The sequence below is a fragment of the Idiotropiscis lumnitzeri genome, chromosome 12 (genome assembly GCF_059441095.1).
Source record: "Idiotropiscis lumnitzeri isolate Australia: NSW breed Sydney's pygmy pipehorse chromosome 12, RoL_Ilum_1.0, whole genome shotgun sequence".
Classification (NCBI taxonomy): Eukaryota; Metazoa; Chordata; class Actinopteri; order Syngnathiformes; family Syngnathidae; genus Idiotropiscis; species Idiotropiscis lumnitzeri.
In genome coordinates this window covers 7,468,714-7,488,798 of record NC_142402.1, presented here as the reverse complement: position 1 = coordinate 7,488,798, position 20,085 = coordinate 7,468,714, and the positions used below count along the sequence as shown (strand labels likewise).

The following is a 20,085-nucleotide window of genomic DNA, read 5'->3' as shown; positions in this document are numbered from 1 at the left end:
AGTCCAGACGCGTGGACTTGCATCAGGGCACAAAAATGTCATGCTCAGCGACCAATGGGCTGTAATTACACAGCAGCTCAGTTGTGGTCTGCAGGATGAACGTCAAGAGCAGAAGAAAATGGAGCAACGGGGACAAAGAAAGGGTGAAAAGGGGCAAACTCGTAATTTACACACAGGGAAATTATAATAGCGGGTAGGTAACGAGCAGATTAAATATGAGCATTTCAAAGCGCATTAGCCATCTTTCATGTGGCAACAGATTGCAGTGCAGAATTTGTCAGTACAGTATTTGGATTTAGATTTACTCATCAGTCACTAGAAAGTCCTGCATGCATTTTGAGAAGGTCAATCCTCAAAACATCGAGCATGTGACGACCACCATCTTGTGGACTATTGGTGTTACAGCATCAGGCTAACGTTACAAACTGTTATTAGTGAGAACGTTCTCTCTCAAACACTAGAGGTGTTTGAATTACAATAAACATTTGCACTAAAAGAGTAATGGCGTCAATACATGGGCACTGAACAAATTAGTTCACTAGCTTCGTAACCTATGGAACCCCCCTCCCCCCTTAATGTAGCAAACAGTATCATAAGTTGGTACATTTGGACTAAACCAAATATTTAGTCACCTTTGGGATCACAAAACCTCAAATTGGGAAGAAGAAATAGAAAACCAAGATTTTCAAACTGTTTACCAATTTTTTTTTTATTATTTGTACATTCACCACTGATAGGCGTAATCAAAGAAGAAATTAAAAAACAAAAACAAAGCATTTGTACTAAAATGGTAAAATAAAAACAATATTAAAACCATTGGTGAGAAAACAAAATAGTACAACCTCCCCTTGACGGCCTGTATAAGCCCAACATGGTGAGAGTGTCGGAGGACGCCAAGGGAAGGGAAGGAACATGATAAGATGAGATAATAAAAGATTCTGGTGCGACAGAAAAAGCGTCGCCTCCAGTCTCCATGTAGATTTTTTTTTCTTCTCCTAACAGCAGGAGAGAGGAACACTGCATTGCCTAAAGATCAAAATACTCCAAAGCTGCCTCAGTTAAAAAGGTATGATTAAAGATGTCTGTACAGAATGCCACACGTTGGCCACATTTCAGCACACCTCTGCAAGGAGACGAGCTTTCTCTTCCTCTGTCTCTCGAGGCAGGACGGCTGAGAAGATTGTTGGTTTCCATGCAGCAACAAGTCCTCCTCATCCAAAGTGCAAGCGTGTTAAATGTGGAGGCAAAGAGCAAATGATGGCACCAATACTTTCGGTCAGGAGGGGAAGATGAGGATAAGGAATTACCCAGCATGCCGAACTGCTATGCTGCATGGAGGAAAGTCCAAGAAACAGTGATGGCAAGTGCATGAAGACAATATACATCAAACCTTGACAAGGAGTGACACATACAACACTGCCACTTTTCTGGTCCCCTTTTAACATGTCTGTGTGTGTGTGTGTGTGTGTGTGTGTGCGTGTACATGTGCTTTGAGGTGAGAACTGAGAGAGAGGGCGATGACAAGGATTGGTCCATTGCTGGGTCTCAGTTGGAAAAAAGTACATGTCATGGAAGGCAAATGGAAGAGGGGCGGGTCTCTCGACACAATTCCATCAGCTGATTAACGCCGCCTGTCTCGTGGGTCGCTGCGGCTTCGGGAGCGTCTGCTGCCCCCTTCCCCGCTCGCCCCCTGCCTTCGGTAGCCATCCCTGTGTTTGTCAGTGTCCCTGTCCCTTTCTTTACCTCTGTCCCTGTCCCGCTCTCTCTCTCGGTCCTTGTCTTTCGCCCCCTCACTGCGGTCTCCAGCTGCAGCACCTCCACCTTTGCTTCTCTCCTTGCGCTCTTCTTTCCTTTTTTTCTCCTCCTCCTCCCCCTGCTGCTGTTTCAATCGTTTCTCACGCTCCTTCATGCGCTCCGCTCGGGCGGCTTCTCTCTCGACAAACTGAAATGAAGATGAATGAATGAGGGTCTCCGAGCATTGCATTGAGGACGTGTGAGCAGAGACGGAGCGCTTTGTACCTGTTCATCAGTAAGTGGAAGCCAGTAGATGCAAGGGGTTGCTTTAGTTTTCCGAAATAGATCATCGAGAAGCTTTGCAGGAGGTTCCTCAGCAGCTTTCTCTGCAGAAACAGACACCAATACAAATACAAACGGTTTTACTTGCATCTCATGTGACTATGCGACGTCCTGGCGTCGGCTTGCGCTCGCTACCTTTTTTTTCAGTCTTCTTCTCTTTGCTTTTTCCCCTCTCTTTGCGCCGTTTCTCCCTTGACCGTGATCTCCGAGGACCCCCCTCTCTGTCATTTCCAGGTTTTCCAAACTCCCGGACCTTGTCGCGGTCCCACTCGCGTTCTGAGCGCGCCTTCTCTCTGCGCTCCATTTCCCGCTCGCGTTCAGCCCACTGGTCTCGCTTGGGAAGGAGGGAAGGCAGGCCCGCTGCTTGAAAACGGTTCGTTGACATCCAGTGCTCCTCCGTTGCAGGTTTCTCTGTCGCGACCAACCCTTTGTGGAAGTCCAGCTACGAAGTGGAGACATGTTCAGGCGAACACAGACTTTTATACGTTCAACACACAAAAAGACAAATTTGGCTCGGGAAGGCTTACCTCATCCTGCTGGCAGAAGTCTACGTTAAGAACCTTTGGGTTACTCTGAGGCCACTTGACTCCATGAAGAGCTTCTCGCGTCGCAATCGCCTCTTCTGAACTCGAGTACTAGACAGAGCAAGGTGCCAAATTTATTCTGGTTGCAGCTATTGAGTGAAAATCACACACGATTAAAATGAACTCACAGTGACGTAGCAGTGAGATTTGATTTTGTCAATCCAGAAGCCGTCATCCACCAGGGTGCCAGTTCTGCCCAGCAGTTCCTTCAGTTGCCCGAGAGTGAACGGCCTCACCTAAACCACAATAATGAAGAACAATCATTCATACAATACACATACACTATTCAACCTAAACTAACACATTCATATCGCACATACATCAAAAACAAAAACATTTGTTATCCTGAAAAAGCGGTAGGTGCGCAGTATCATTAAAAAACGATCTGATGGATCTGAGAGCAATATACCATTGATGTAAATATTTCTTTTTTTTCCATGTTGAAATGACATCGGTGCCAAATCCACAACATTCTGACACTACAACACATGAAAGGCCATAGATTTGTCAAAGTTGACGAGCCACGCATCGCTTCTTTACACTTCCAGAGCATTGTCATTCAAGTGCATCCTAAGTGTGTCCTAAAGGGAAATCAATGACCAAAAAAAATTGGATCAATATCTCTGAGGAGCTAACTATGGCTGGGTGTCTCTCTCTCAAAACTGTTATGGACACAGTAACTTACATTAGAACAGTTTAATGTTAGTTATAAATTCTCTTGACCATAAAGAAGCAAAGATGCATCAATAGACATTTTCAAACTATACACACAAAAAACATACACACGAGTCATTGAAGTTCGCATTGTTTTCTCACCAGGTTGCTGACGTGAACAATGCTGGAAACTTTGCCACGTGGAGGAGATAGTTGATGGGTGGTGCGTACGGGGTCGTCAATGGTAATGGAAACACCTGATTTTTGCTGACTGATGGAGCGACGAATGAGGGTGTTACCAGCTGCCATTATGAGAGGGATGGGAAAGAGTCAGGGTACTGGGAGAAATGCATCACCACCACATTATTTGATTACAATTCAGAAGTCGGCATTCAAATTTGATTAGCGCAACATTTTTTTCTCCTATAAATTATTTGGTGTGCCTGCATTTTAATATTTTTTAAATTTTATTTGGAACAATCCAAATTTTCGCGATGACCCCAAAAAATGTAAAGATAAATTTGCTTCTATTATCTTTTCTCAAAAACTAAAAGGCACACATGTAAAGTCGCTTCCCAGAATCTGTGCAGATGCTCTGTTCTCATCCACTCAGTTGTGCACGTGAGCATATACGTCATTTCTTCGTCAAGAATCCAATTATATTTACAAATATACCACATCGGTTTAGTCTGCATTATCCTTAATTTATATAGAAAATATTTTAGCAATTAAGAAAAAAAGGAAGCTGTTAAATAACGATACTTCTTTTCCGACCCCTTTTCAGGCATGTTGAAAAGGTCTTATTTATTTTATTATTTTATTTACGCAGGTTCTTTGTCAAGAAAGAAAAAAAAATAAAAGAAAGATTTTTTTTTAAGAAAAGTTACCAGTGCTAATTTCACCATCTTGGCTGGGCTGGGCTAGCGATTGGGTTTCTATGTCTTCCACAGGTTTCTCTTCATGAGATTCCGGCCTATCGTGGTCTAGCTGAATGTCATTTTCCTCCACGTTCTCACATCTCCTCCTCTTGGTCTGCTTCTGTTCATTCTCTTGGCTGTCTAAAGGCACCTCCTACATTTGGGAATCAGGTCAGCATGCCGTCATTCAGGGAAGCAACAAAAGGCACACATCCAAGTAACTGTATGCCATACTTGGGTGACAGTGCGTCGGCTCTGAAGGTCCTGCTCAGATGGCTCTTGATCTTCTTCCTCTGCTCCAGACAGAACAACTTCTTCAGGGTGGAGGTCCACGACAGCATCTTGGCCTGCACCCGACCGAACATCGGGGATCAGAGACTGGGAACAAAACATTTTATAAGCGTTTTTCAGTCAAGACAGAAGGGTGTCAGTCACACATACCTTGAGTGAATCCGTGGTGATGCTGATGGAAGTTTTCTTGGCAGTGACCACAGTGCTGGACCCCCACCTCCTCTTGCGACCACCTGCAGTCCCACATTCCTGGTCACCATCTGTACTGCCTGTGCCTGGAGAGGACTTATTGCCTGCCATCAATAATAAATAGAGACAGGGGAAATTATTACATAAATTATTTGACTGTATTTCTGATTCAAGAAGATATGTGCCATTTCCAAAGACATTTTGATTCACAAACCAGACGAAGGGTGCTTTCATACAAACACACATTTGTTTTAATTTAACTCTTCATTTGGATTGGGCCAACAAACTCTAGTGTGCTGCAAGACAACCATTCTGGGACTTGTCCTTGTTGGGTACGCTTCAAAATGCACACCAGTGCAATTTGCATCTGGTGTCAAAGCCATCACACGACAGTTTGCTTCAGCCTGTATGAGAATTTCACCCTGCACGGAACTACATGTAGCATGTTTCTTTAAAAGACAGTTGACCTAATGGGCATATATTGAATCTAGTATGTTTGAGGTTATCATATATTCAAACATGCTCAAAGTTTGCTCCCTTTTGTTTCAACCAGAAGAATGAAAATAAATTCCTCAAGTGGTTTTAAGGTGCACTTGACTACTGGCTTGTATATTGTCGTCTGCCAGATTGTCAACATAATATTTATTTATTTATACATATCCACAAATTCTGGCCAAAGAAAACAATATATAGGTGTGAGAACCAGAGGGTCAAAAAAGCAATTGTAACTCATTGGGAGAAATGCTAATCTGCGTCTTGGTGTGCTAATAAAAAAATAAAAATATTTTCTTTAAGAGGGAAATAACAGCACACTATATTGAAAATGCATATTTTCAACTAAAAACAAAATAACTTAAGCCAAGTAGTCCAACTCAGTCAAATCTTTTAAGTTTAAGCCTAGCAAGTCAAAGGTCCTACAATTGACGCTTCGAGTGCCCCCTCCACCTGATTGAATCCTTGATCTAATGTGTGTAATAAAAACAAATTAACACATTAAAAGGGCGGTGTGCATACCGCTAAGAGAGATCTTGCGAGCGGAGAAGGCCTTGTGTGCCTGAAACACAACAAGAAAAGTAATCAAACACAATGGATAAAGACAATGGTTACAATAGGTTTGATTAAAAGCAGAAGATAACAGCAAGTAGAAACACAGTAAAATAAAACGGATGACCAAATTTTAAGATACAGATGTTACTAGCTGACTGCTCTTGCCAGTCATTAAAAATGTGTAGACTTTACATGTACATAAAAAGAGGTAAGTTTCGTAGAACCCAAACAACCGAGTGCGCAATAGCGAACATTTGAAATAAAAATTGGGTATCCTTTGGAGTCAAGCGTATCCTTTTGCAGGTTAAGTGTTTTGTGGTTAACTCTGGTTTGGACATTATATCCCTTTGTCATCACATCCTAAGTTAGACATTGTGCATAAAACACAAGGAAGAACCATTCCAATGCTTTTTTTACCTCCTCGCTGGCCTCCAGAAGCATCTCCGACTCTGCCATAGCAGATTCAATCTCCTTCCTTCATTCCATTTTGTTCACATCAGCAGACAATGAGAAAACACATGATTGCATAGTTAGTAATTAAGTATAATTATATTTAAACATATATATTTGTTGCTTTTAATGTATAAGTATGGCATTACAGCAAATTCCAACTAAAATCTGAGTCACTTAATGAACTGTATGACTAGAGCTTATTTTTATTATAGTCAACAGGTTCACCGTGCAAACACCGGGGTGGGGCGGCGGTATGTCATTTCAAACCAAGTGACTAACCTGTAAGACCATGATTTAACACCACAACAAATATGATCGATCCCCACTATGCGACTCAACGGGACTAGCACTGAGACACATCAACTAAACGTAGGCGACAAAACCCTTCCGAAAACCGCTGACAAGATAACGCGCAAGCGTGAAAATGAAAAGCACTATCAAAGCGTCCGCAGTCCGCCAGCGTCCGCCCGGGCCGAGACGAAACGTAGCAGAGTGCTGACGCACATCGAGCTGAACGCTCCCCCCAGCTGGCGTCACCTTCCGGGAGCACAGCAGTAGTAGCGGCACATCCAACTTAGCAGCGAACACACGACCAAGTGCGGCGTCAAACGATGCACACAAGCAGAGTGCCGCAGCAAGCGAAGCAAGAGAAGCTCGTTCTCCCTCCGTCATACCTTCCTCCCACCATAGGTTACTCTTCTCCGAAAGGGTTCACGGCTGCTCTCGCGGCCAGGGATAACGTATCGGGAACGACGGCTTCGCCTGACATTTGGCTCATTGAATTCAATCTTTAAAGGATCAAATCTTACACGGCGTGTAAAAGAGCATCGAAGGTGCCATAATATGTCGCCAAGGGAAGAAAAAGATTATTATGAATCAGGACCCACGTGTTGGTTTCAAGGCAGCCACGACTATTGCCTGATGGGAAATAACTCAGCAGGGAACTGAACAATTTTCTATTAGCTAATCAGTCTTCACACAAAACCAGTATTGGAAATGCGACTTTAAAAAAGTATTAAAGTTTCCACTCCCCGAAAGTGAATAGTTGCAAGGGGATTAACTATAGTGTTAATTTCAAGGACATTTTAATTGCTCAGGAGCTCATCTGCAGCCCTCCAGAACAGATCTTCAAATTCGCGTTTATGTCTATTTAGGACCCATTTATTGAATGAAATGGAAACTTAATAAATTACACACAGTAACAACGTGCAGTACATACATATAATTATTTTAATGTTGCTGTGGAATAGCCCAAGTCTAGGCATAATCAAATGGCATGTGTTGTTATGAATATCATTCTATGTTTATTAGGTGCATCAATAAAAATAACACCAAATATGATTCAGAGCTTAATCAGTGTCTACATACTACGATACCGGATCTGTTTGGCATGACTCATATGGCTATTTTTGTAACTGGTGGTTTGAATGAGTTGCACGCAAGTGTTGATATCAGCAACATGTCCTCAACAACATACCTGCATACCAGCTTGTTAAACTTCAGTTGTTTTGATTGCAATGCCACTGTATTCATCGCCTTGGAAGATGTTTAACCAAGTCAGAATTGCTTACCATCAATATGGAGAAGCACTTTTCCCCATGGTATTATGTGCATTTAACGTTCCAATTATTTTCTTTAATTTGATTTACACAAGTATGTTTTTACTTCCACTTCAAGAAAGCTGCTTTAGGTTAAACAATGCTTGCCAACAACTTGTTTTTATCAAGATGCAGCGTTAATAAAAGTTTTAAAACAATCGCGAATACTGTGCTAAATAGATGAACGAACTCCATCTTGATAAATCACGTGATGTTTACATCGATCTGCGCGTATTACACGGCTGGAAGTGATCTGAGTGAACAGGGTGGAGCATGTTAGCGGCGAATCAGAAAAGATCACATCACATGTAAACAGGTGACCAGAAATTCTCGTTCATTCGGAATGATTTCAATCAGAACGACAAAAAAGTCTCCATGTTAACCCGGCTGTCCTCCTCCTCCTCCTTATTGGTCTTCTCCTTCATCCCCCTCTTCTTCTTCATCTTCGTCTCATTCTTCTTTTTCTTCATGAACGTGCCCAATGCAAAGAAGTACCCAGAGTTGGTAGTGAAGCTTTTGATGCGTTGGGAGACAATTTTTGACATTTGCCCATTTTGCTGAGTAGGTTGAGATGAACTTTTGGTCACCCTGCGACCACATCACACGCACGAGGGCCGGACTGAAATCCCCTTTTCCCTTAATTAATCGAGCCCTTTTTTTTTTTTTTAAATTTGTCATTCCCACCACTGTCCAAAAAATGGGCGTCCGGATGGAGCGGAACCGTTCCGCCCCTGGGACAGAATGCCCAGCTCTGACGTTTGGTTGTGTAATGTAAACAAATACATCAAAAGGTCTCACAAATGGTGTATCATGCTTGCAGTGTGAACAGCTCCATACAAACTTTGCACCTGCATTCAAGGCCGGCTGAAAGGCCAGTCTTTTTTTTTGGCAAACATACGTATACAAATTTGGTATAAAGGAATGTTTTCTCCGTTATTTGGGCACAGCTGCACACGTGTCTGCTTGGAGCGGAAACGGAAATGCGGGGATTGTCACTCAATCTTGAATCTACTCAAATGACAAATCAGCAGCCAACGCTTTACTGAATACACGACCATGTTATTGGCGTACATGAACCAATCAGTGAGTGAATGTACTGCATTTCCTGATCGCGAACGAGTCAGTGGGTGTACTGCCATAGAACATTACCACTTCAGTAAATAAACGCGAGTGGTTCACAAATTGCCAAGGATTGACAATGTTACCACTAAGTGAAACACTCGTTTCATCGGCGGCCGTTTATCCAAGTTAATGGTGGATGAACACCACTGAAAAGAAGCGCATACTGTAAATTTTGAGTATAGACGTAAACATATATATAGACATTACAGCTGCAACGTTTTTGTTAATAATAAGAAATCAACTGCACTAATTACAATAAAAGGAAGGCGAGCATAAAAGTGTGGGTGACATCTTAGGTGAAGCTGACTGCCCGGTTCGCCGGAATGCAAACAGCCATATCTCCTTGGGGATTTTTTTTTTTTTTTAAATAACTCCTGTGGTGAGAAAATCTTTCAAACAACTCTGTTAAATTAACTGATTCTAACGATTCAGTCACTTAAAAGAATTGTCGTGCCCAACACTCAAATAGATGGATACCGAGATAGCGAGAGATTGATACTCATGCGCATCACATTTGACATTTCACACTAACCCCACTTTACCAAGACATAAAAGCAGACCTTTGTTCATCCTTTTCCTCCAATGTTTTGCCGTCTTTCCCTCCCATGTCATCTCCAGTTGGCGTTTCAAGGAATGGTTTCTGGGATATTCAGGTGCACCAAAATGTTTAATATATGAAAGAAGGGACAAAATGTAAAACCACCTATTAGAAATGTACAATGATTGATTGGAGGAAAAAATATTACTAAAAAATTACAATTAATTTAGGAATTAGAGCCACTAACCTTGGCCTGACGAGCTTCTTCATCTGCTGTGTTTGTCTTCTCGACAGACCTTTGTCTTTTGTAAGGGGAGGCCGTTTCAGCTTCTTTTACATTGGCATCTTTAGCCACAGCAGTCACTTTACATTCCAGTGAAGCACTTCGGTCAGGTTTTCCTTCCTAAAAGCAAGCAGCAGATAAATGACATAGGGGCAACATTTCCTACCTGTGCATTTTTGAACGTGCATTTAAGACTACTATAAAGATTTTTGCTGGACCCAAAAATCCAAACGGTAAGTCCCATTTTCCCTGGGTAAATCCAGTGTAATGATACCACTATTTCATTTTTTCCAAATCTGCAACCTAGTGTCTTTTAAAAATGCAAATTGGGTCTGCTGTTGCTCAAGCACAAACATGACTTTGTGTTCATCAAGATCACGCGACAGGCTCTGCTCCCAGGAGACCACAGATAAAAAAGATCGGGCCGTGAAAACATTTCAAAACAGACCATGTTGTTCATTATTTTAAACGCGCATAACCCATCTACTTTAAGAAGGGCTAGCAATATTGTGTTTGTGTAATGTCTGCAGTTTGTACGTAACAGAACTCAAATTGATAACTGTAAAATAATACCTAACCCAAGGTAACATGCTACAAACTGGCTGTTTAAATGACAAGAAAAATGTTTCCATTTGGATTGCCTACCATTCTATTTCTTGAAGTGGAGATTTTTTCATGAGAAGAGGAGGATGAAGAAGAAGACCGAGATGTTGGAGACCCAGATTCAGATTCAGACGAAGCAGACTCATTAGAGGATGAACGTTTTCCTCTTCTCTGTACAGCATTTACTGGACTTGCAGCAACTTTGTCTTTATCCACATCTTTTAATTTCATGGTGGCTTCCCTAGCAGGGTCATCTTGCTTGATTGAATCCTCTTTTACATTGTCCTCTAATACTTGATTCGTAACACCTTCTTTGGAATTTGTTTTTTTCTTAAAAGCAGGCCCTTCCTCAGGCTGGCTCCCCACCTGACCCAGTGTTTTAGTACTAACCTCCTGTCTTATATGGCATTCCTGTTCAGCAGAGGTTTCACTTTTCTCCTGTTCTCTAAAATGGGCAGGCGAGGAGAAAAGGGACACCTGAGGCTGGGGTGAATCGGAGAAGGTACGATGCCGCTTGATGACAATGGAGGTGGTAGACTGGGCAGGAATCGGGAGGTCTCTTAAGAAACGGAATTTCTTCAGGGATGGCTGCGGAAATGACAGTGATGACCTTGATTCTGCTGCTTGTGATTCACTCTGTGGCATTGGAGCTTTGGCATCTTCCTGGACTCCTGCCTCTGTTTTTCTATCTGGTCCTGTGAAAAGGGGAGGAGTGGGAGGGGTAAGACCAAGCTCACTACCACATATAGATGGAGGGAGTTCAATGTCTAACTCCTTGGCTGTTTTCTTCTCTAAAATTTCCTCTTTACTTTCCCTCTCCATTGCTGTTTTGTCCTCAACCCTGTTTTTATAAGCTGCATCTGAAGCATCCCTCTCTTGTTCCTTCCTTTCAAGTTTTAATCTCTCCTGTTCCTCTGCTCTATCGCTCTCCAACCTTTGCGCCAGTCGCTCTTGCTCGATACGTGCTCTCTCCAGGCGCTCCTTCTCCAGGCGCTCCTTCTCCAAGCGCTCTTCCTCAACACGTGCTCTCTCTAGACGCTCTTTCTCCAGGCGCTCATTCTCCACACGTGCCCGCTCTAGACGCTCTTTCTCCAAGCGCTCTTGCTCCAAACGTGCCCTCTCTTGACGTCCTTTCTCCAGGCGCTCTTGCTCTACACGTGCTCTCTCCAAGCGCTCGTTCTCCAGGCGCTCTTGCTCTAGTCGTTCTTTTTCTAGGCGTTCTCTCTCTACTTGCAGTCTTTCAAGACGTTCTTTCTCGAGACGTTCTTGCTCTAAGGCTTTCTGTTTTTCTATACGCTCAAGCTCCAAGGCTTTTTCTTGTCGCTCAAGCTCTAAAGCTCTCTCTCGCTCTTTCTGCGCTTTCAAGGCTTCCTCCCTCTCCTTTCTGGCTTTCTCCAATGCTTCTTGCCGTTGTTTTTCCAATGCCGCCTTCCGCTCTTTCTCCCTCTCTAGTCGCTCTTGCTCTAAAGCTTTTTCCTTCTCTATTCGCTCTTGCTCTAATTTTTCCCTTTCCAACCGTTCCTGTTCCAAAGCTCTCTCTTTTTCAATCCGTTCTTTTTCTTTTCTCTCAGCCTCCAAAGCTTTTTCCCTCTCTAGCTCTAATTTCTTCTGCTCCAAACGTTCCTGTTCCAATATCCTTTCTCGCTCAATCCGTTCTTTTTCTTTTCTCTCTGCCTCCAAAGCTCTTTCTCTTTCTAATTTTTCTTTCTCAAGAACCCTTTCTCTTTCCTCTCGTTCGCGTTCTAAAGCTTGGATTCTTTCTAACTCCCTTTCTCGCTCTACCCTTTCCCTCTCCTCTCTTTCCAGTTGGAGATGTTCTTGCTCTAACGCCCTTTGCCTCTCCAGCTCGACCACTCTCTCTCTCTCTTCCTGCTCCTTGGCCAAAGATTCTTCCCTCTGCAACCTCTCTCTCTCTGAAGCAAGTTTCATTTCTAACTGCAAAGCTTCTCGCTCTAAGGCCTGCTGGTGCTGAAATCCTTCAATTTCCCTGCGTTCCCACTCAAGAGCTCTTTTGCGCTCTTCCTCCAATGCTCGCTCTTGGTCAAGACTTCTTAGCCTTTCTTGTCTTTGCAGCTCAAGGTTTTTTTCTGAATCTAGTTCAGATTCCCTCACTTCCATTGTGGAAGTCTTAAGCACACTCACAGGAATATGACTATGAGCTGAATGTGTTCCGACAATGCCCTGGTTGATGCCTGTTATCATGGAAACTGGCACATGGCCTGCAGTAGTAGCCGATGAGAGACCCTCAACATGTTCTGTGCCACAAAACGATGAGGCTATTGGTAAATTGTTGTCTTTCGTACTCCCTTCCCCATTGCCACTGGGCCAACCGGCCCCGGAGAAAGCGCCTTCTGATTCCATTTTACGGGCCAGAAGAGTTAATGGGCCAGGTTTCCGCTCCACATGTCCACTCCTCTGTGGCTCGGGGCTGCTACTGCGGCTATCACTGCTAGAGGAACCAGAGCTGGAGGTACTGGGTGAGTGCCTTGCTCGGGCTACATCTGGACTAGGGGGGCTTTGTTTCGGGGTGTCAGGCAAAGAGAATGATAACTCTGGAGGTGGGGATGGAGGAGGGGTTGGCTGGCGGAGTTGAGGAGATAGAAGGGAAGGGATGTGCTGTGGCTGCGGGGGTTGACGAGATGCTCCACACCTCTCCCGAGTTGAGGGCCCTCTGGCTGGTTGTCTTGGAGTTCTCCTGCGAATGTTACTGCCCCAGTCATCATCATCATCACCATCCTCCTCGCCATCCTCACTATCGTCATCGTCACTGTCAGCTGGGAGGTCAGCGGCTGCAGAATTCTTCTCCAGTTGGTGCTCATTGCCAGAAACTTGCATTGTAATCGACCCAGAAGGAGGAGGAGGAGCGGACATGTGAGCTTCCTGGTTGCTGTTAGCCTCTGCTTCATTTACTGCAGCAAACCGGATCTCTCCTTCAGAGGGATCAGGTGGTTTGTGCTGGTTAGCCGAGGCTGGGGTCACATCCTGATGAGAAAAGGGCGGGTGAAACGTTTTGCAGTGACATCAAGCAATATTTGCTATGGCAGTAAGGTGTTTTTGTTATATCACATTTGAGAGAAGAATTAGTATAGAAATGTTTGAAACGGATTCAACTGACAAATATAGGGTGGGAAAATTTCTGACCTGGGCTTGCGGAGGACATGTAACGCTGTTATTAATGTCTGTGTGTTCCTCTTGCTCTGTTTACAAAGAGTAATTAAATTAAAACAGGCATCATCATCAGCATGTTTGCACTGAAAAATTGAAACTTCACTTACCGTTAGTGTCATTCGCTTCCCGAGCCTCTCTCTCCAGACGCTGCCGCAAGAGCTCCTGCTGCTTAGCCAGATACTGCTTGATGAAGCTATTCTGGCTCATTTCCTCACCAATCTAAATGCAAAAAGGTTAATGAAAATAGGCTTAAAGTGGGTGCGCAATCGTCAAATACATTTGTGAAGAAGAAATATCATCCCTCGGGCCCCATTCTACACCTCAAATTTTATTTTGAGTATTTTAAAACTTGGCGGCATGGTGACTGACTCCTTAGCATGTCCACCTCACAGTACAGAGGCAGGGGTTTGACTCTGGGCTCCAGCCTTCCTGTTTGAAGTTTGCATGTTCTCCCTGTGTGGGTTTTCTCTGAGGACACCGGTTTCCTCCCACATTCCAAAAACATGCATGGAAGGTAGAGTTGTTCAAGATTGATATTTTTACACCGTTTCCTAATGATAAAATTTTAGACTTAATTTGTAGCTAGGAGTCTGCCTGGATTCTAATTTAATGCCGGCAACCTCGGGTTTGAATGCTATAACGTTGCCACTACCGGGCTTCACACGACGGATGCGTTCTTGAGCATCTTTGCTCTTAAATATATTAATTCTTTTGCGATTTTGACGCAGTTTTTTTTTTTTTTTTTACAAACATCAGTTATGCAGCTACGATACAAGCCATGTGTTATATAATGTGTTATTTTAATATGACAGTCACTCAGAGTGAGGCTTTCTATCAATATCTATGTTCTATTCATGAATATCTATGCGCGGATGGCCGCCTGCCTGAGATGTAAGTATTTTATTTCCTCTCTCTAAATGATCATCAGCCCCCATAGCTTTTCAAAATGTCCAGTCCCACATGTTCCAGCCTTGTCAACTCAAGAGGACAGGCTGCAGTCAATGGCTTTCAAAGCTTGAAGGACGAAAGTTTCATTAACGTACGCTATTTCCCGTCCTTTATATTGGGTTAGCTCTGTTGCTACAAACATAGCATGTGAGTGTTTCATTCTTTAGGCATGATTAATCGATTTCCACTCAATGCAACCGTTACACTAACGTAAAGGTTATTCTTGGTTTGAGTGGTTATGCATGGAGACGAGAGAGGGAGGGATGGCGCCGCAATGTCGCTGCTCAATGTATGTTGTCACAAGTGCTATCAAGCATTAAAATGGGGGGGAAACAAGCAAGATTAACAAACAGATAGAGAATGTGCGTCTCACCACAAAAAGTGCTTTTTGGAGCCAAACTGCATGTTCCTGCTTTGTTGCTCGACAGAAGTTTTCTTTTACACTAATTGTTTTTATAACGTTTAACATTATAAGAGTGATTTATTCAAATAGTGGTTTTGCTGAAAACGACGGCTGCTAAAACGTCATGAAATACGCAAGACACCTGTACGGTGATGTTTTTTTCCCCACATGATGATTTTTTTTTTAACTAGCAAGGCAAAAAAGATCAAGCATTTTAAATACTCGCTGCAATGTTTCGCGAGACGGAAACCTCACTGAAAGCTAGCGCTTCGCCAGCCTGGTCTGAAGCCCTCCCCTCTACCTCTCATCTCTTGATTGAGTATAAATTAATAACAACAATTTATTATAGCAAACAAAATTAATACATTTTATTCACCTTTCCCTCCCACTTGTTTAAGTACATCAGAAGTGACTCCCTTACTCACGTGTTTTGGTACAGTGAAAGAATACAGAAAGATGGCTTTCTAACACCAGTTAGCAGAAATTTGTATTTACACTAGAGGCTTGCTTACTTCTAAATGTGATAAAAAAAAAATAAAAAAATCCCTTGGGATGGCGACTTATATATTCTTTATAAGAAGCTATTGTTACAGCCTTGGAAAAACACAGATCCTCCCAGAAAAAAAAATCAATGGAAATCTTGAATGAAACATTTAAATACTGAAAGAACTACACCAGAAGAAAACGTGTGCATGTAAATAAGCGTGAACTTGAGGCACAAACAAAAAAAAAATCATTTTTTGATTTGAAAACGGCAAACGCTATGTAGCTTTGTAAGACTTGCCTGGGAGTTTGGTTGCAGTCCAACATGAGTAGTGGAGGTCTTTTGCAGATTCTCCAGCATGAGAGCCTGTTATTGAGAAGAGATATCGTTAGGTATTCTGAGACGCATTGCACAGTAGCGAGCAACAAAGACAAAGCAGGGATGCCAACCAATATTATATATATATATATATATACACACACATGTATATATACACACACACACACACACACACAGTGAAAACCCGCTACTTCGCGGTTCACCTTTCGCGGGTTCAGTGCTTCGCGGGTCTAAAAAAATATTCGGGGGCATTGTAGTTTCGCCGAGCGGCACGAGGGGGCGCTGGAGCGGTTAGACGGCCGGCGTGCGCCGAAGAAGAGAGTGGACGAAGAAGAGCACGTTCCCCCGGGCACGATTTGGGGTGACGTTTCGCGCGGTTCGGACCGTACCAGAGCTCCGGCCGGCGTGCGTGGCAGTTAAGCCGAAGAGGAGCACCTTCCCCGGGCACGGTCGGTGCCAAGCGGCCCCTAAGTTTAACAGAATGGAAGCTCCGGAGGAGGAGGGCATGCTCGCGTCACAGTTAAGCCGAAGAGAAGCATATATATATATATATATATGGGCCAATCTACCAATTCAGTGCCAATGTCTTTTGTTCTCGAAATGATGTAAACCTTTATCTTTTTTAAGCTCTAAATTTGATGATACACACGTTGAACAACTCAAAATGTGTATTGGTGAATCTCAGACATGTTCTAGTTTAGGGTATTGTTTTTGTATTGAAACTCTTCATGGGTTTTTAGCATAAAATTAGCCAATACGTGAACAATAGCAATGACATTTACACTAACAGAATGCTAACATTAAACACAATACATATCTCTGTGTAGGACGTGTTATAAAAATTTATTTCCAAGCAATTGTAAAGTGCATTTTATTTTGTAGTGATGCAAGCGGCACCAATTTGTATAATGGTCTATGCGTATAAGCATAATTACCATACAATGAGGAATTCCTCTATTTGAGTGCATTTGATTTTGTTGATGGTGAACAACACATTTACATGGTTATTTTAAATGGCATGTGCAAGCTAAAATGTTCATGCAGCGACTAGTTGTTGGGTATATTTGTAACTTCTTTCAACTACAATGTTCCCTTGCCACTTCTCACTTCCCGCTTCACGTTTTGCGGCTTCAGTGCTCCGTGGGTTTTTTCCAAGATATTAAAAAAAAAAAAAAAAGACTAACAAAAAACACACAGGCATAATGTCAACCAGATTGCGTAAAATATATATATATATTACGGCTGTCAAAATTAAAGCATTAACTAAGGTGATTAATCCCAAAAATTTTAACTCAGTTAAATATTTTAACTCAGTTAACTCAGTTTGATTTACCTAAGAAATAATTTGCATACTTGGCAAAAATTGTGCTATATTAGCTGTATTCAGCAAGTCTCAGAACAAAACACTGTGTTTAAGTTAGCACTGGGCCTTGCAAACCAACACTGCTGGAGTGTGGTGCTTGTGGGCAGTTTTGAGAAATGTTTCGAAAATAAATGTCTGCAAAGATGTCTCCGCTTAGATCGTATTCAAGAATCCAAGAAAGCTATTAGAACAGTCTTTGAATTAAATATACTTCATATTTGGTGATTTTGCATAAATTCCAAGATATCATTCAAGTAAATATCTGTTGTAAGCTTCGCAAAAATAGTAGTTAGAAAATGTGATAATCACAATAGATCATGGAATTTTTGGTGATTAATTAGTTTAAAAAAATAATCACATGACAGCACTAATATATATATATATATATATATATATATATATATATATAGCTAGCAACTGTGGCAAAACCCCGCACGTTCCAGGTCGACTCGATTTGGTAAGATGTACCTCTCAGTGTCTGCGCCGGGTAGAGATGGACGACACAGCTGAAAAGTCGTCCCCTTCACCCTCAACCAAAACATACTAGGAACTCTGAGGCCTCACCATTGCTACAATCGACTTCATAAATTATATTTGACGTGGCGGTGGGTAACTCTCTCACTTACAGACCCGGATATGTATATTTAGCATGTGTGCCTGCGACTGAACGACGTTATCGCTAGACAAAACCCATTTCTTTCGTGCACAAAGACAGTGGGTGTGGCTTGCCAGACACACTGCACTCTCACCCAAAAATATACGTCTGCCAGTGTGCCATCTATAGGGGAAACATGGACATTGCAGGGACAAGATTAAATGATTTATATATCTTGTTTGTTTTTAAAAAAAAAATGTTTTAAAAAAAAAAAATGTAACTAGTCAGAAAAGCCCCACAGGCCGTATAGGGCGTACTTTGCCCATATCTGTTCTAGACCAGTGTTGGAGCAGAAACTTTCAATGTAATGCTCTGTGTTGAGCTAATCGAAGCAGACCACACAAACACTCACACACACAAGCACACAAAACTGTTCATTGCCTCGATTAAAAAAATATAAAAATAAAATAAGATTTGAAAAATCCATATGTGCTTACCAAGCCGAACACTATCTGCTAAGCGTTATAATAACAGGCGGTTGGGAAACGGATGGAACTCCATCGCCCGCCATGATTTCTGCTGCCAGTAACTGGGTTGGATGGTTGTTTTAAATGGACTTTGAGGTTGTTCAGTTGTGTTGTGACTTGCTTCATACAAATGCATCATATGGGATTGATGATAGTGCTGTTCATAGGGCAAGAATCCAAAATGTTCCTACATTTGACATTTGGTTTTGCAAGCGCCCCTGACTGCAGACAGTGTGGATTGGGGATCAAATTTGGGTCACGGTGAACAGTAACATTCAAGCTGGGTCCCTCGGTAAGAACATTTACGCTATTCAGCGATTTCCAGCGACTGTCGTGGGAGGGCTGCATCAGCAAGGGTATGCTGCGTAAAAACTGAGGCAAACATATCATGCGAGTAACTTGCTGTGTCGGCCCCTTACTAAAAGGGACTAAGCTGAAAGTTAATGCAAACAAAGGCAGTGTTTGCAAAAGGAAATCAACATCTGGCACTAGAAAGAGATTCTCAAATAAAAAACAAATTACTTATGGATTGGGTTTTATTGTCGATGACACATCTGACGATATTGCATTGTTAAAACGCCTAAAAAACACTTCTAACATAAAAAAAACTACAGTGAGGAGAGACTTAAAAGTTACAGCAACCACAATTTGATGTTTAGGCACAATGCTGAGGTCAGGTGAATTGCATTGCCGTCTTATGAAAATGAAAATTGGTACGATATGGGTGGTTGAGGGTCAGTAGAAAAGTAAACAAACCAGCTCGTCAATGACCTACGGCAGCTCAAAGGCCTCAAACAGATTTTGAGAATTCACAGACCTTAAGTCGTCAGTACATAGCAAGAAGCAACAACTCAAAACGATGACTTCGATCATAACTTAACAGTCGTTATTTACGAGTTAAATTTTGTTACGCGACTAAATTAACATAGCTGTGAATTATTAGCCAGACTCTCGAGTGTTTCAGACGGACCCTGTGAACAGCAGAAATCTAGAGAGGCCACAGCTAAACTCACGACGCTAGCCAAAATAGCTAATGAGCTAACAGGGAAACATCACCCTCAACACACATTTCGAGATGTGCACTCAAGTTGACTTAGCTCTTTTTTTCCGATGACTGATATGCTCAACGACACCGAACGCACTTTTAAGAAAACGCACAGATAAAATAGAAGTAAAATGCAACCGATGGGAAGTGATTAAACGCCAAACTCCAGCTACTACGCTGTTCACCAGTAACGATACTCGGATGTCGGCCCTCGAGAAAGCATCAGCCCGTCTCATCGTTATCCAGAACTCGCTGCAACGGTGGCCGCATAACTCGCAGTGGAACTCACCCCTTTGAGTCTTTTGACAAGAGCATTCTTTTGTCCGCTTTTTGACAGTCCCCTTTCCTCGAGGGCAGCTTTTAAATCTGCTACGCGAAGAGACTGGAGCGGTCTCCCGTCCAGGGTTACGTCTTCGAGGTCCGCCATTTTCCGTTCCTCTGGACCGATTCCAGCGAGAGCGTCGAGCAACGCCCTCCGACAGACGACGTCATCGCTGACAACTTCCTCCATCAGATATCAAATAAACGTCTGTCCCTTTTGATTTGCTTCTTCACAATTTTTTTTGTTTAAATTTTCATGTTTTAACATTTGGTTTATAAGATATTTTTATATTAAGCGAACGACCGTAAATGCGCAATTTTTGCGCAACTGTGATACTTCTGATTGTATTTTTTCGCTTAGCAAGTTTCACGTCCATTTGGATTTCCTCTCAGTTATTATTAACCAGTATAATCACTTTACTAATATTATTAATTTGAATTTTAAATATTTATGCGTTAAAAAGTCCTCCTAGGTTGATGCAATACAGTCCATCCGTTTCGTTTACCATAAATTATACATTTCAAAGTCAAGCAGCC

General features: G+C 42.4%; 1 protein-coding gene across 1 annotated transcript; it reads right to left on the bottom strand.

The window, feature by feature from the left end:
• Nucleotides 1-682: 682 nt before the first annotated feature.
• acin1a (apoptotic chromatin condensation inducer 1a) lies at nt 683-19,692 on the bottom strand. The gene is made up of 18 exons (XM_088310876.1): nt 19,517-19,692; nt 15,659-15,724; nt 13,631-13,742; nt 13,497-13,552; nt 10,398-13,337; nt 9,717-9,872; nt 9,492-9,571; nt 6,176-6,233; nt 5,726-5,765; nt 4,673-4,815; nt 4,466-4,609; nt 4,202-4,385; nt 3,477-3,616; nt 2,789-2,896; nt 2,604-2,711; nt 2,212-2,518; nt 2,020-2,120; nt 683-1,942 (listed from the first exon to the last, which is right to left on the bottom strand). The coding sequence occupies exons 1-18, from the start codon at nt 19,652-19,654 to the stop codon at nt 1,622-1,624; spliced, it is 5,202 nt and encodes a 1,733-aa protein (XP_088167002.1). The 5' UTR covers nt 19,655-19,692; the 3' UTR covers nt 683-1,621.
• Nucleotides 19,693-20,085: the final 393 nt, after the last annotated feature.